Raw genomic sequence first — 17,431 nt, 5'->3', positions numbered from 1 at the left:
ACACGTCTATGCTAATATCTGAAGACTCTCTGAGATAATGGTGCGGTGAGAAGTGTTTTTTGCATGTGTGTAAAAGATGAAGCTCTCGGGGAAAAAAGCGAGAACAAGAAACAAAGAGGGAATTAAGCGGGGAGTTTTTTTCAGCGTCTTGTTTTGCTGAGAGAAAACAAGCTCACAAATGGTTTACGCTTGTCAACACTTGTTTCGCCTCAAGCGCTGGGAATGGACAAAAAAGCTGAAATCTGAATCCGTTTGATTGAAATTGTGGGGGAAAATCTTACTGTGAAATAAATGTTTTTCTTGAATACGCAGTGGGCAAAAATATTGGCACCCCTAAAAACTCAAGTGAAAAATCTCTAAAATAGAATCCGTTCATATTTACAGTTTTTCATCCATCAGGATGGGATTTTTCACTTGAACACAAAAGAAGATATTTTGTCGCTTTCGACAAAAACGTCTGCTAAATGACTTATTTTAATGTAATTTCCATGACTTTTCCAAAACCTTGTGGGTTTTTTTGTTTTTCCAAAACTTTTCCAGACCTGGAAAATGCCATGTAAATATTCCATGACTTTTACAGGTTTTCCATGACCGTATGAACCCTGTTAATAATAAGATAAAAACTAAAGCAGTAAAAAAAGGGTATTAATCAAGAATTTCCCATCAAATGGAGATTTCTGGTCAGTATAAAATATGTTTTAGGGGGTAAGTAATTTTTGCAGTTTTTGCATTCGTGAATCCACCAGAAGCTGCTTTGTAAGCTTTTTCAGATCTCAATTTTCTCTCGCGAGTGCCATTCGTGCCTGCTGTTCTCACATAAATCCACCAGAAGCTACTGTTTTCTGACTGACCGGCCAACTGATCTCCCCACCCACCTCCTTCCCTAAACCCTACCGAAAGTGTTTTCAAAAGCACCAAGTAACCTAATCGCCCACTTCCTTATACCCAACCGACAGTGTTTTCAAAAGGAATCCAGAAAAAGGCCCTCATGGCCTCCTAATTTTTACCATATTTTCAGATTTTACCACGTTCTCACCCTGCTATTTACTTGTTTATTTATTTTTTTCTTTTGCTTATATTAACCTGCTTTATGGTACAGCTTTTTGTTGAACTCAAACCCCTTCGTCACGGTCAACTCCTCTCTGCATCTCAAGTCCTCTGACGTACATGGTGAGCTACCGGGCAAGCTGGTAATAGTGGAAAAACCATTCACATGGAGGTAAGCAGTCAGCTGGTAGCGCTAAAAGTAACAGAAGCCTTTGGCGGCTTCATACCACCCCGTATAGTTCATTTTAAAGATGAAATGCAGTTAGATGCACCTCTGGCTTTATAATTTGCACTCTCCAGAAATATATACAGGGGTACGTATCCACAATGAGCCTGTATTGAAGAAAACTAGCAAAATTCTAGAAATTACAGATGTTATTTACTCTACTTCACATGTAATGTATATTTGTAGACTTTAAGATGCATTTCCTTAAATATAAAGGACTATTTCTGCTTGCCATTTGGATTTGTAATGGTACAATTAGTCAATTATGTGTGGAGTTTGCATGTTCTCCCTGCGTTCGCGTGGGTTTCTTCTGGGTGCCCCGGTTTTCCCCCCACAGAGATGGGTTGCGGCTGAAAGGGCATCCGCTGCGTAAAAACTTGCTGGATAAGTTGAGGGTTCATTCTGCTGTGGCGACCCCTGATTAATAAAGTAACTAAGCCAACAAGAAAATGAATGAATGAATGAGTTTACTTGCTTATTTGCTTTCCCAAAGCAGCTTCACAAAACATGCACAGCATTACATTACAGTCAAAACGTATAAGGAGTTGTGCATAGGGCAGGTAAATAAAGCATATTTCAATCCCAAATGAATAAATTCCCAAACATTTCCTGTTGCATTCTAACTTTTACTGCATCATCCACATCAACAGCACATCTGACTCAACCCTATAGACACCAATCAGCATCTTCTTAAAGCCCTGTATTTCCATCACTGGAGTGTATTACTGACTGCTGTGCTCTTGTTCTTTTCACCTTGCTTCTCTATTTGTCTCAGATTTCCTCTGTAAGGCTCAGGTAACAGCGAGATGGAGGTAAAATGAAGGAAAGCAGGAGAGGGTGAGGACAGGCGCTCTCCTTTGAAGTGTTAAACATCCTTGAATAATTTAGTGCAGGCTAAGTATAGCTCTAAAACAGCCATTTCCATCTCTGAAATAAACCCGCGCGCAGCATCTTGCTCATACGGCCTTTTTTTTCTCTGACTCCTTCTTCTAAACAATCCTAGTTTCATCCAATTCTGCTCGTGAACTGGTTTTTCTAGAAGCATCAGGGATCTTATGAGTCAGAGGATTCATATCACAGTAGAACAGCCTGCGTCTGTGAGACTTTCATACAGACAATTTACACTGAACCACTGTATACATCTGACTCCATCCTGACCACAAACTATTACTGGTATATATAGGGAATTGTTAAAATTATTGTCACCCTTTAAGTATGAAACAAACTAATTTAATGTACAAAAGAAGGAAAAGTATATCTAATGGTGAGTAAATTATGACAATATAATTTTGTGGAGAACTGTATATATACAGTGGGGGAAACACGTCACCATTTTTCTCAGAAAACATATTTTTAAAGGTGCCGTTGACTTAGTATACACAAAGAAAACAACACTAATTAAATTAAATTAAATTAAATTAAATTACAAATGAAGTTATGTGTAATAAAATGAATTGACACAGGAAAAAGTATTGAACACATGGAGAAAGGAAGGTGTAGAAAAGCAGTGAAAGCCCAGACAGCAGCTGAAATCTTTCAGTAGTTCTTCAGCAACCCTATGCCCTTACTCACTGTAAATGAATATTAGCTACATTAGCAGGTCCAAAACACAGTCAAGGAATCTCTCAAATGCTTTTTAGAGAAAGAAAATCGAGCTGTAGAATGGCCCAGCCAATCACCTGATGTAAATCCAATATAAAATACAAAATAAAGCTCAGATTTGATAGACGAGACCCACAAAACCAACAAGACTTTGACACTCTGTTGAGTGTACAATCACCACAAAAGCCTTTTCTATAAAGTATTATAAATTTAAGATATTTTCTAATGTTTTTATTGTTGTTTTAAGTGCAAATCAAATGTTGATACTGTCATGCATGTATTCTGGGACTGTGACATGATTAAGACATTCTGGAAAGAAATCCACAAATTACTTCAGAAGATTATTGCTAAATCTCTAGGTATTTATCTTCTAAATTGTAAAACTGCTTTACACCTTAGTCAAGGACTAGAATCTGTGGTACAGTTTTGTACGTATTTAGCAAGAAAAGTTATTCTGTTGTGGTCATCTCACAACATTCCTTCGGTCAATGTCTTTAGTCAATATTAGTCTGCATCATTTAGCCGGGAACCGGAAACACTCCTCGAAAGACATTTTTAACGGCATATGCGCTTATGTTAGTCTGTTTTTATTATTCCCAGGGTTATTTTTATTCAGTTTTTAAATTAATTTCAGTAATATTATTGACTAATATGAAAATATTTATCTGATTTATTTACAATATAGTTTGTAAAGTAATATCGTCTGTCTATTAGTAGATATATTATATGAGAGACTTGCTTTGTTTACTAAATAAAGTGGATCTAATTAGATTTGCATTGTAAACATTAAATACAAGTTAAAAATTTGTTACTTTTTATTTCATATATTGAGGTTTTAGCTATGATACTCCCAAATCATTCCAAATCACTCACAAAAAATCCGCAGATTTTTAACAACATTATCAGAGTTATCAAAGAAAGCAACAAATGTCCGCATACTCCATCAGGCCGTATTTATGACTTGCGTGAAAAATCTGATGATTTCAGGCATATCTGGAATTCTCTATGGGAGTTTTTAGAGAATTTATAATGAAAGACTTTTTTAAATTAAATCAATCAATCAATCAATCAATCAATCAATCAATCAATCAATCAATCAATCAATCAATCAATCAATCTATCTATCTATCTATCTATCTATCTATCTATCTATCTATCTATCTATCTATCTATCTATCTATCTATCTATCTATCTATCCATCCATCTATCCATCTATCTGTCTGTCTGTCTGTCTGTCTGTCTATCTATCTATCTATCTATCTATCTATCTATCTATCTATCTGTCTGTCTACGTATCTATCTATCTATCTTTATTATTTATTTATTTATTTATTTATTTATTTATTTATTCATTTATTTATTTATTTATTTATATTTGTTAATTTTACCCTTCACAAAAAAATTTAAATTACTAGCTGATGGACAATTGTATAATAGATGGCCATATTCTTGTATATGATGACATGAGACCACTGTTCTGTCATTGCAAATCTTTAAATAAATGTTTAAAAATAATAAATAAATAAATACGTTGCAGCAGTTCAGTATTTTCTCCTTGTGTCATTCTATTGTTATCACACATAAATCATTTTTCAGATTTTTTTTGTTTTGATAAATTTTTATGTTTGCATTGTTTGTGTTTTTACCAAAATCTGCTTTAATTCCATGTCAACAGCTGCTTCAGCTGATTATTCCCAGGAAAAATTAACATGACATGTTCAATACTTTCCCCCACTGTATGTTGGGTTCCACACAATTGATTTGTGTTGGTACAAAATGAAAGAATTAGGTTAACTTTTTAGTTTTTACAACCTGAAGTGGATTGAACATAAAACAATTAGGTTGTCCCCCTAAAATCTCCAGAATTGTGTTGTTTCAGCTCATTTTAAATGAGTAGTTTGAACTAAAAGCAAACATAATTTGTTTTTGAGTGTATGCAGCAGTTTTGGTGCCGCCACAATACTTTTCTCTCCTTCTTTACTCTTTCCCAGCGTCCTCTGCTCGCTCTGAAGTCTTACCTGCAGGTGTCCTCCTGAATGCAGAGGCCAATGAGCTGCTTCGGGATGCTGAAGGACAGTGTACACTCCGCCATCTGTTCCCGCACCAGCATCCATTTACTGTCCACCGTCTGAAACCGGTAGACCTTGCACACTGCATTCTGAAACACTAGCGGACAGAGAAACAAAGCCAGAGATTAAAGTTGGCATCAAATGGAACTTATGATAGTTTTTTCTATCCAACTGTAAAACTATATATGATAGCCATTGTCCGCCAAGACAGGTTGAGTGTTGGTTTGCACATGCTAAAGTCATGCTAAAAACACGCTAAAAATGCTAACAACATGCTAAAAATGCTAACAACATGCTAAAGACACGCTAAAAATGCTAACGACATGCTAAAGTCACGCTAAAAAGGCTAACAACATGATAAAGTCATGCTAAAAATGCTAACGACATGCTAAAATCACGCTATGCTAATTCCAAAGCACTTCAGTAACACTTTAGTTTAGGTCACAATATTGAAAAACCATTAACTAACATTAACTATCTTAATAAACCACTAACGAGCTGTTTATTAATAGTTAGTAAGGTAGAAGTTGGGTTTAGGTTTTGGGTAGGATTAAGGATGCAGAATAAGATACTACTACTTTATAAGTACTAACAAACAGATAATTTCTTAATAATAGGCAGGTAATAAGCCAGTGTTGCAACCGGTTCATTGTTTTTTTTTCTCGACACCTCAGTGCATCAGCTCTAAACCAGGATTGAAGTGGTTGTTCATATAAATTATAATGCACTATATGAACACATTATTGTAGTTGTTGTAACCTCCGTCTATGCAAATAAGGCAAGCTGGATGGACACATTTATGTATTTGGCTTATGATCTCCGTCTATGCAACCTATGGTGCAATGCTCTAACACAATGGATTTGCTGTGTTTTGATGCCGATGTAAATTTGCAAAGCTGTTAACATTAAAGGCACACAATATACAATATTGTTCATTGTACAATATTCAAAAACCACAAGAACAGTGTAACATATTTTGCTGACTTATGTACTTATTTAATCTCAAACGCTTTGAAGAATGTTCACATTCACAGAAATAAGCAATTTTAGCTAGTGAGATTGAGCCTGTGTTTAGTTCTTACATTTCCGTTTGGTTTTATAGAAAACAGGTGAACAGCAAAGATGCCTTAAAATGTTTTGTGTTTTATTAATGTATTTAATCTGATAAAACAGTGTTGTGTCTACTCGTGTGATCATGAGCAGAAAACTACAGTAGATGTGGTGGACAGTGGCATTATAAAAGTTTCTTTCAAAATATGGCAATGCTCTAAGAAGAGTGCCACCTTAAACAAAGACATGCTGATTTTTAAGTTAATAAGGTCAACACTTTCATATTATAGTGTCTCCAATTGGCTTAAATTTTTTTAACTGTGACCTCAGATTGAGCTCATCAACTGTGTATAAAAGTGCAACTATCTTTTGCTTTTAAGACTAATAGCCATTTTTAGTTCATTTGATCTCATCCCACTTCAAACTTTTTTGGTGTCCTATCACAAAAAAGGACCAGAGATTCTGCTCAAAATCTTCCTTAGTGTTCTCCTGAAGAAAAAAGGGACCTACATAGATGACCTGTGGGTGAGTAAATGAACAGGAAATTTGCAGTTTTGGGTGAACTAACCTTTTAACTGTTAATTTACAGGCCCTAGAAAATGTCTATGCACTGGTTTGGTTAAATGTGATCAAATCTGACACATGCATTCAGTTCAAGCACTCCAGCGCTGTAAAACACTTCAGTCTGCAACTAATGATTTAGAAGTTTTGAGCGATTTCCACATTAGATTGCTGTAAGTGCCACTGTCTGCCAAACTGTCAGTTTAATTTGCATGGTGACTGTAAGACATGGTCATTTCTCCACGTGTTTACGTGTGATCTTTTTGTTTTAGTATTATGAATAACACCTTTAAATAGTTGCCTTTTGTCAATATAGTTTAAGTCAAAGTTATTCGTCTGCTTCTGTGAATTTCTTTTTTTTTTTTCAAAATTTTTCCCTAATGATGTTTAACAGAGCAAGGAATTTTTCCTGTAAATTTTTTTCTTCTGGAGAAAATTTTGTTTGTTTTATTTTGGCTAGAATAAAAGCAGTTCTTAATTAAAACAATTTTAAGGTCAATATTATTAGCTCCCTTAGGGGCCGATTACACCGAACGTGCTTTTATGTTACAAAAACGCGAGGCACACCACTGCCTTTTTTTGTTCACAAGAACTGGATCAGCTGGGTATTGTCTACGAATGTTGCTGTTGATATTAATATAATTTTAATATTTAATAATATTGCAATATTCAAAATTTATGAAGTCCAGATAACAGCAACCACAAGTCTCTCCTCCATCTTCAGAAGTCTCCATTGTTGACTTGACAACATAAACACTGCAGGCACCTCAATGGAAACCCCACCACTGCTTTCATTTGATTAGAGGATGAAAAAGAGGAGACTGACGTAGCTCATTTTTTCCGCTCAGAGTTGACTTATTTTTAATAGCGAGCGCACAGCGCGCAATGGCAAAAACAGCGCAGCAGGCAGTTAAAAAGTGAGGTGCGCAGGGTGCATAAGCAGCGCGCAAAACACTTGCGGCCATTAGTAAATCATAAAAAAAAAAACGTCTCTCAATGCAGAAATTGCGTTCGATGTGATCGGCCCCTTAGGCAGTATTATTTTTTGATCGTCTACAGCAGTGGTTCCTAAAGTGGGGGTCAGGACCCCCTGGGGGGTCATAGCGGAGTGAGTGAGGGTCGTCTAGTGATTTGTAAAAACCAGACAAATTTTATTAAACTATTAGTAGTACCTCACTTTACCCATATCCTAAAAAAAGTGTAAAAAAAAAAATAAAATAAAAAATAAATCAACCTTTCTTTTTTTTTTTCTATCGGATTGCGCCCCTGGAGTGATTATAGATTATCTATTTAAATAGATTAACAAGACAGCAATAACATTATCTGCAGCAGCTCAACATTTTTTAAGCACTATGATAAGCTTTCTGACACCTTTTCGACACGCACATACATATTATAAATTTATAAATATTTAGAAAATTATAACACATTATAACAAATACACAGCACAACAGAATGTGGAGGATGATCTTCGAGTGGCGGTCTCTAAAATGACACCAATAACGTCCCTTGTTGTGCTCCACACATTGTGCCGTTCCTTCATATAAGTGCTTATCATGTTGAAATTAAACAAAATTATAAATTACTATTAAAAAATACATGGAATTGTCAATATGCTTGTGTTTATATAGGCCTATTGGTGTGTATATTTAGCATTAGTTTAACCACCTCTGAGGATAGTGGGGGTCGCGAGCCCCTGATATTGTTATTTTGGGAGTGATGGGCTGAAAAAGTTGGGAACCCCTGGTCAACAAAACAATCCACTGTTATACAATGACTTGCCTAATGAACCTAATGAACCTAGTTAAACCTTTAAATGTCACTTTAAGGTGAATACTAGTATCTTGAAAAATATCTAGTCTAATTTACTGTCATCATGACAAATATAAAATAAATCAGTTATTAGATATGAGTTATTAAAACTATTATGATTTGAAATGTGCTGAAAAATGTCTTTCCTCCGTAAATAGAAATTGGGGGGGGGAAATATACAGGCTAATAATTCTGACTTCAACTGTATCACACAAGGCAATTGGACCCTATTTATTCTGCTCTCTAGTGTCTGTCAGATGACAGAAGCAGCGCTTTATACGAGCCGCATGTTTACACTATATCATATAGCTTTTAAAGGGTGGCTTCTACTTTCCACTGCACTCCTGAAAGTGCTTAACGATCAGCTAACTGAAGTCCTGTGAAGAGAGACGGAGGGGAAAGCATTTGTAGATAGCCGTGAATGAGACGGCAGAACGTGTTTAATGCTCTTATCAGAAGTGAGGCGGCGGCGGCAGAACTTATTTCCTCTGCAGCATGAAATCTGGCTTCTCGCTCCACAAGCGATTCGACGGAGCAGACCGGACCTGAGTGGAAATCCGCAAGTGTCACCCGAGCACTTACTTGATGCTTTTCCTCATGCTAAATAGTGCCGCTTTCATCGTTTGTGATCGTTGTGGTTGAAGCATGCAAACAGACAGGGGCAAAAGAGTTTACTGTAACTCCAGTAAGAGTTTAAGGAATGGGTTTTAAAACATGATACGGGTACAGTTGAAGTCACCATTAATCATTAACCTCCTGTAAATGTTTTTTTCTTTTTCAAATATTTCCCAAATGAGGTTAAACAGAGCAAAGAATTTTGACAGTACTTTCTATAATATTTTTCTTCTGGAGAAAGTCTGATTTGTTTTATTTCAGCTAAAATAAAAGCTGTTTTTTAAACCATTATAAGGTTAATATTATTAGCCCCCTTAAGCTTTATATTTTTTCTATTGTCTACAGCAGTGATCCTCAACCACCGGGCCGCAGATCGGTACCAATCTGTGGAACAATTGGTACCGGGCCACATGAGAAATCATAGATTATTTCTGTAGAAAATATTCCCCCTGCAACTTGGTTTCTTCCACTCACCCCCGCCATCTCACGTGAAATGGACTATGCCAAAATCCACCACGGAGCAAGAAGAACGATAGAATATAGCTCAGTGGTGGTTGTTGATAGTTTAAAGTTATAAAACAGATATTATAGAGTCCAAATCAGCAGAGCATTTAAGGATTGTGCATATATGTGTGCGTGCATCTCTTAGTAAGTACCCGAAATCATTGCAATATGTATCTATATGAAGTTTCACATAATCATACTCATTAGGGCTGTGACATGCCAATGCATACATTTAATTCGACTATACGTTTGTATTACTGTTAATATGTTCGTCAGTTGAAATGTTTGGCACAGATGTTTTGTATTTGATGCATATAAACCTTGATTGAAGCATAATCAGACCGCGATAGTGCAACTAGCGCATGCGCACTGAGTTGTTCATGATTAACCTGGATGCACGAGCGCAACAGCTGTGTTCACGTGAAGCCCCGCCACACCGGTCTTGGTAAAATTGACAACCGTTGACCGGTCCGCGGTGATAAAAAGGTTGGGGAGCACTGATCTACAGAACAAACCCCTGTTATACAATGACTTGCCTAATTAACCTAGTTAAGCCTTTGACATGTTTATGCGCATACTCGAACCAAAATATAGCAACACTAAACCAGAAAAAATAAATAAATAAAATATGGTCATGCAAACAAATATGTACAATAACATCACAGGTGTAAAAACAAAAACAAAATATTTGAAATGAATTCGATTATTAATCTATACCTATAGTCGGAAGGAAAATGTTACTTACAGAGCAGGAATCTATTTTAGAAATATTTCGCTTTCTTAAATAGTCTAGAAGAGGACCCAGAGATTTACAGAAGTTATTAGATATTCCTTTCATTGTGTCTGATTGTCTCTAGCTTAAGAAAATTAATAATGTTTTATTCCGGAATCAATGGGTGGAGGGTGTAGGTGATTTCCAATTAAATATAACATTACATCTTGCCAGGGATGTTTAAAAAGCTACAACAAGTCTTATATTTGAGGATAACTTTAATGTTAGAGGACTGAGAAATAGTTGAGCTAAATAGAGCTGTATTAGCCAGAGGTTTAATGTGAATATAATATAATATAATATAATATAATATAATATAATATAATATAATATAATATAATATAATTAATATATTATAATATAATATAATATAAAATAATCTAAAAAATATAATATAATATAATATAATATAATATAATATAATATAATATAATATAATATAATATAATATAATATAATATAATATCTAAATGCATTTTTATTATTATAATATTATTTTATAATTTATTAATTAATATTAGTGTTGCAATATAATATAATATAATGTAATATAATATAATATAATATAATATAATATAATATAATATAATTTAATATAATATAATATAATATAATATAATGTTATTTATATTATTGTACTATTATTTTATTATTTATTAATTAAAATTAGTGTTGCAATATAATATAATATAATTTAAATTATTTATATTATTATTTTATTATTTATTTATTTATTTATATTAGTGTTGCAATATAATATAATATAATATATTTAGAAATATTTATAGGCTTTTATTTTTATTATTTGTTTATTAGTTTATTAATTTTATTGTTGTTAAAAGGTTGTGCTAACATAAATAAACAAAAAAAAAAAAAAAATTATAACTCTAAATCTGTAAAAAGCACAAAAAAGCTAGCTCATGTCCACAAAACTTTTTTTTTAATCATATAACCCGTCCTCACTGGCAGCACAGACCGCAGAAAGACGATGAAGGCAGAGACAGATGGACGAATGACCTCCAGAGCAGGAGAAGTGGACACAAAAAGCCCCAGTTCTTCAGAGCAGAGGATTAACCTCTGACTCCGCCCTCCAATCCAGAGGCCAATCAGAGCGCAGTTTGTCTCGAGCTCCAGCTCTTAGGGAAATCAGTTTGAGTGTTGAAGCACAGCAGAAGTCAGAGGTCGGGGTGACGAGGACAAATTTCATTAGTCAGTCTTCCAAAAGCGGCACGCAGACTAACATGCTTTGACAAGCAGCTGCGTGACTGAAACAACAGCGCCACAATGACATTCAGCACGGTTACAGATACACCAACAAATGAACACCGATACCAGGATAACAGCAAACACCCTGCCGTTTCCCACTTCACCTCCATCCATCACGTCAGAGCAGCTCATAAATAAAGAAATGACCTTCCTGCAGAGTTTCTTTCTCAGAGAACTTTTTCTTTTAGGTCTATTCACTCACTAATGATCAGTCCTTCCAGGATTTTGCCATTGGAAAATCTTTACATGCAACTGCATTTAACAACCAGGAACATAATGCAAAATACAGAGACGCTTGCCATTATTTTTAAATGAAACTCTTTTAATCTGGATTATTCATTCATTCATTCCTTTTTCTTTGGCTTAATCCCTTATTTATTAAAGGTCGTCACTGAGCAATGACCCACCGACTATTTCAGTCTTCCAGTAGAGGAAAAAACACATACACAAACTCTCAAGAACATGCAAACTCCACACAGAAATGCCAACTGGCCCAACCAGTACTCGAACCAGCGACCTTCTTGCTGTGTGGTGACTGTGCCACCGTGCCGCATAATTTTGAATACTTTCGACTTTTAGTGACTTTATACACTTTACATAGTGAGAATACATTCATAAATTAAGAGAATAGGCAACATAAAATAAGCAGTGTTTGCGAAAGTTACTCTTAAATGTACTGCATTACAACCGTGTACTAAATCTGCCACTTAGTTCCTTTAATAAAAGAAGTGTGTTACATTACTTTTGCATTATTAGTATTTTTTTTTTCACCCTGACAGGGCCTTTTTGTTTATATTAATTATATAAAAACATATTTGTGAGAATTGTAAAGGCGCTTTACACAAAAGGTGAAATTTTAGACCAGATGCATGAAAAAAAGTTTGCATTTTAGTTTTTATTTATTTTATGAAGTACTAAATGAGCAGTTTTTATTCGATGTTTGGCGTAATCTCCATTGAAACAAAAAGACAGGGCGGGACATACAGTAGCTCCTGCCTATTTAAAAAAAACAGCTCCTGGGGTGTGAATAATTATGGTCAGGGGTATGAATAAATATGGCCTGGGGTATGAACAATTTTGGGGTTAACTGTATATATACTAGGGGTTGCACTGACTAGTCGACTGGTTGACCTTACGGGTGTACTCATACTAGGTACGGTTGCCTTAAACTGTGCCGAAGCGCGCTTGTCCCCCCCTCCTCCGACAGCTTGCACTCACACTGCATTTTTTACCTTTCGAGCCAGACCACGCTTACGTCATTTATGATGCAACTGTTCTGTTTAACAGTAGAGAAGCGCTCTCGCTCAGCACAGTGGACGTTGCTTTAGTTAAATTGTTTTGTATCAGTTTAGTCGTTTGGGATGCAGTGACACACAGCCAAATATTTTGCCGGACAGATCCATCACTTTTGACGCTTATAAATAATCATAAAAGTCCTCGTGCTGCAGATATTAGGAGGTTTGCTGAAGATGCAGCTGTTGTGCAGTGAGGGGTTTGCATCTTTAACAAACTATGACAGTTTGTGTTAATTATAAAGTAAGAATGATTAATAAATCCATATGAAACAGTCCCTTAAAGGGTCACGAAACACCAAAACACATTTTTTGAGCTGTTGACAGTCGTATATGTGTCCCACACTGCTAAAAACACTATTAGGACACCTATATTTCACTAAAATGTGTAAATTGGTTGTTTTTGCGTTATTTCAAGCAAATTCGTACTTCCTGTTTGAAACGAATTTTTGAAGCTGCGTCACGGTCATGACATAATAGTGTGTATTCCAGCGTGCAGACTGGACGTCTGTGCCAGAGTGAGTCTTATTACGTCTTACAGTGTGATGCATTAATGCATGAGTAAGGCTTGGTTCAAACCAATCAGCGCGCTCTATTTTGCAACTTCATTAATATTCATTAGCGTCACTGTTTACACCAGAGACGCCACGTTGTGTTGGCAAAACAAGCGTGGAGTGTTGCTTTTATAGTTTGCTGCAGTTAAGTTTCGTTTTCCTTTTCTCTCTGTGAGAGCTCAGAGCAGTTCCTCGAATCAAATATCGCGTTTGTCGCGAGAGGCATGAATGAATTCCCTGAATGAAAGAGCCAAACTGCAGTTAAAGTCCACCATTTAATAATCTGGCAAATAATTCAACTACAGATGTCCATGTAGGTGAAACACAATGACTGTAAAAAATACACCATCACTTTCTCGTGTGTGTATTTTGACTGAAACTCGCGCGTGCCCAAATAGACACTCCCACACCATCCCACTTTAGTTCCTCCGACACTCCCCCCTAAACAGAGCTGGACACGCCCGCTTTTCTGACTTTTTCCAAAGTAGAGGTGTGAAAACACCCTGCTGAAACGAGGGGGTTTCATGGCCCTTTAAAAGTGACGTTGCGTCTTCAGGTTTGTGCTCAGACATGCTTTGCACTAACACTACAAGCGTACCGCAACAAAGCCCAACCAAATTGCGCTCTGGCACACGTTTTTTAACAAGGCCAGGGCAGGACAACTGAATTGCACCAGGGCCTGATTTGGAGCAGCTTTTTTACCCACACATCATAAAGGTAAAATCTGCGTCTGAGCAGAGAGTCGGCTTATAGCCTTAGTCTTTCATGCGTTATGTTGTTATGAAATAACTTACCATGTATACATGTTTAATATACTGTGTTGACTGCATTTATTTTGCACTAAAATAAGCCTGTGCTAATGTTGCGCTACAAACTAAATGAACAGTGTTGACAATGCATTAGTTTTCCACTAAAATTAGTCATTGGTAATGTTGAACTGTTTTTGCAACGTGTTATGAGCTGTCAAACAGCATGTGTATTTGTATTTCCTGCAAATATACAGCTAATTGTGGCGTGTTGCTTCTGTTTTAATAATGATGTCACCAGCGTCTAGTCGACATCGACTCGACTTTAACAACATGAAAATCAACTTCCAAAAATCTGAAGTCGTTCAATCCCTAATATATACATACATACATCACATTTAATTAAGCGCTATAGTAAGTATTCATGTTTCAACATTATATAAAGAAAAAGGTTTCTCGGATAATATTTTGTAGTTATAAATACTTTACTATTTACTTGAAAAAGTAATCTGATTATGTAACTTTAAGTTACTTGTAATGCATTACCCCCCAAAAAATACAACTTGACCCTACTGTTGTGTGCAAAACAACACAAAAATCACTGCATTACATGTCATTTTAGGTCGGAAAAATGTCGCACAAAATCCTAGAGTGACTGAATAATGTATAAAACTATATCTTGACGCATTCCGGCTCTCTTTTCTTCACTGTGTAAAACATATTTGCATTGACTAAATTGAAATGGCATGAAAAGCAGGCGCTTCCCCCAGTGCAGTTTATCCAGCTCTGTTACCTGAGGTAATTAAGGTAATGAGCTGCACTTGACGCCACCGCCGGCTGTTGTTTAAGCACAGCAATCACACTGTTCACAATCAAGCGCTGCAGAATCCACTTCATAAGCGCAAAAAACACGGATGGGAATCACAAGCATTGAACAATTCTGCTGTTGGTTCTACTCAACAGCTCCTTAATGACTCCATTACTGATTATTTCATTGCTCTGCCTCATAATTGGCCTTAAGAACACAGCAAACAGAACTGCTGAATTGAAAACAACACCACTTTTGATTACATAATTAGTGAAGTACCATTTATTCCAACCCTGGAGTAGAACATTTGGGCTGAAAATGTCAACGAATGTAGAAAAGTGAGCTGTTTATCTACCTTAAGAAGTCAAGCTAATTATGAGGAGTTGTTTTATTGATGTTACATTTTTATTATTGTGTATTATGTCCTAATAATGTCAAGATCACAGCACTGAGACTGTATCTGCAAAATGAAAACAATGCTATTTTATTACATACTTTTTATTACCATGTAACTAGCTTTACAGCAAGAAGGTTCGAGTCCCGGCTGGGCCAGTTGGCATTTCTGTGTGGAGTTTGCATGTTCTAACTGTGTTGGTGTGGGTGTCCTCCAGGTGCTCCGGTTTCCCACACAGTCCAAAGACATGCGCTATAGGGGATCGAATAAGCTAAACTGGCCAAAGTGTATGTGTGTGGATATGAGAGTGTATGGGTGTTTCCCAGTACTGGGTTGCAGCTGTAAGGACATCCGCTGCATAAAACATATCCTGGATAAGTTAGAGGTTCATTCCCTGTGGCGACCCCTGATAAATAAAAGTGACTAAGCTGAAGGAAAATGAATGAATGAATATTTCAGAAGATTTCTTTGTCCACCTCAGAAGGTCATACAACTAAAATGTCAAATTAAAGTAAATTTTGTCAACTAAAACCATTTTTTAATGTAAGTACCATTTCCTCCAGCAAAAGAAAAATAAATTAGATGTGAAAAATGCTCAGTGGAAAAACACAACAACTATTATCAGATTAGTTTCTAATTTAGGGCTTTATTATCTAGGAATAGCAGCATTTTCTGCTGCAGAGCTGCTTTTGCAACTTTAAAACAAGATTTTGATTACATAATAAGTCTTTTTCCTCCATTTAAATGCTGTTCATTCCAACCGTTTTGTTATTATAGTGGGAAATCAGGCTTGAAAAATGAACTCAGGGTTCTATTTTGTAGCATAAAACACAAGAGGAAGCTCCATTTACTAAAATAAATCACTATTTTGTCTATTTTTTTTATTAAAGTACCATTTATTACAAAAAATAAATAATTACTAAATAAAATAAAAACACAACAGAAACTAGGTATGATGAGGTTTTACAAAATTTAAAAAGTCATTAGTTGACAACTTTAAAAAAGTAAATACACCTGTTGTGTTCATTTTTTAAGTAAATAAATTATGCACATAATTATAAAAATTAAGTTAACTTAATAGTTCAAAGTTGCAACAGGTTTCATCTATTTAAATGAATCTATTTGATTGTCCCTATTCATTTAATACATTTGTAAAAACACACAAGTTATGATTATTATTTAGGAATAATTTGATGAAATTAGTGTCAATGTTAAAGAAAGAAGACTTAATATTTACTACCTAATACAATTCATGCTATTAACAAACCATTAACTAAAACTTTTAACTCAATAAACAACTAATTAGCTGCTTATTAATAGTTCTAATTATAGTAGTTGGGTTTATGTATTAGGTAGGATTATGGCTGTAAAATAAACCATCACCAGCGATCTAGCCTATACAAATCACTAGAGAACTACACATCTGCCACCGCATGAACTACAACTACCATAATGCCTTGCACCAATCAACACCCGCTAGAGCTGACAATAATCCAGACACTCACACATTTGTTGAATGTTTAAATATATATATATATATATATATATATATATATATATATATATATATATATATATATATATATATATATATATATATATATATATATATATAGTGTTTTCTTCTCGGACTTTAGTACTCCTATGCACAGCACTTTGGTTTGGTTGTTTTTAAATGTGCTTTATAAATAAATATTGTATTGTATTGTATTGTATTGTATTGTTTTGTATTTATTCCAACAAAACAAACCTAGAATGCCTGAAACAATAAGACAACAAAAGCTCAAAGAAAAATCAATAAATTATTAATTATTTATAAACAAATTATTATTTATAAAAAAAATGGTTCATCATAGGATGTCAAAATATAAAAAATGCTAATGTCTAAAAAATATTAACTTCTAAGAAACCGACCTTGAATGCAACTCAAGTCACTTTGAAAAATTGCAATATAGTGACTGTAAAAATCACACAAATCAGGGTTTTATTTTCCAGTAATAAACACAAAATATCATCTAAAGAAGTTGACATGCAAAACTATGCATTAAGACGCTTCCTAGACAGACACAGGCAGCAAATGTTTGCTCAGGCCTCCTGCTTTCCTGAGAAAAG

General features: G+C 35.1%; 1 protein-coding gene and 1 long non-coding RNA gene across 37 annotated transcripts in view; one reads left to right on the top strand and one right to left on the bottom strand.

Annotated features, from left to right (window-relative positions):
* The window catches only part of inpp4b (inositol polyphosphate-4-phosphatase type II B), a 405,764-nt gene that overhangs the window by 140,488 nt on the left and 247,845 nt on the right, over positions 1 to 17,431 (bottom strand). For all 36 annotated transcript variants that reach the window (XR_015477090.1, XR_015477089.1, XR_015477091.1 and 33 more), the window contains one exon: positions 4,895 to 5,042. Coding sequence is in view for 31 of the 36 variants with exons in the window: in XM_087237863.1 (XP_087093989.1) it covers positions 4,895 to 5,042 (148 nt within the window). In the remaining 5 variants the exon portion in view is untranslated. The remainder of the gene's footprint in view (positions 1 to 4,894; positions 5,043 to 17,431) is intronic.
* LOC147847018 (uncharacterized) overlaps positions 1 to 17,431 on the top strand; it is a 919,394-nt gene that overhangs the window by 787,690 nt on the left and 114,273 nt on the right. The window lies entirely within an intron of this gene.

The sequence above is a fragment of the Danio rerio genome, chromosome 1 (assembly GCF_052040795.2).
Source record: "Danio rerio strain M-AB ecotype USA chromosome 1, GRCz13ab, whole genome shotgun sequence".
In the NCBI taxonomy this organism is placed as follows: Eukaryota; Metazoa; Chordata; class Actinopteri; order Cypriniformes; family Danionidae; genus Danio; species Danio rerio.
The sequence above is the reverse complement of the archived record's forward strand: the minus strand, read 5'-3'. Positions and strand labels throughout refer to the sequence as shown.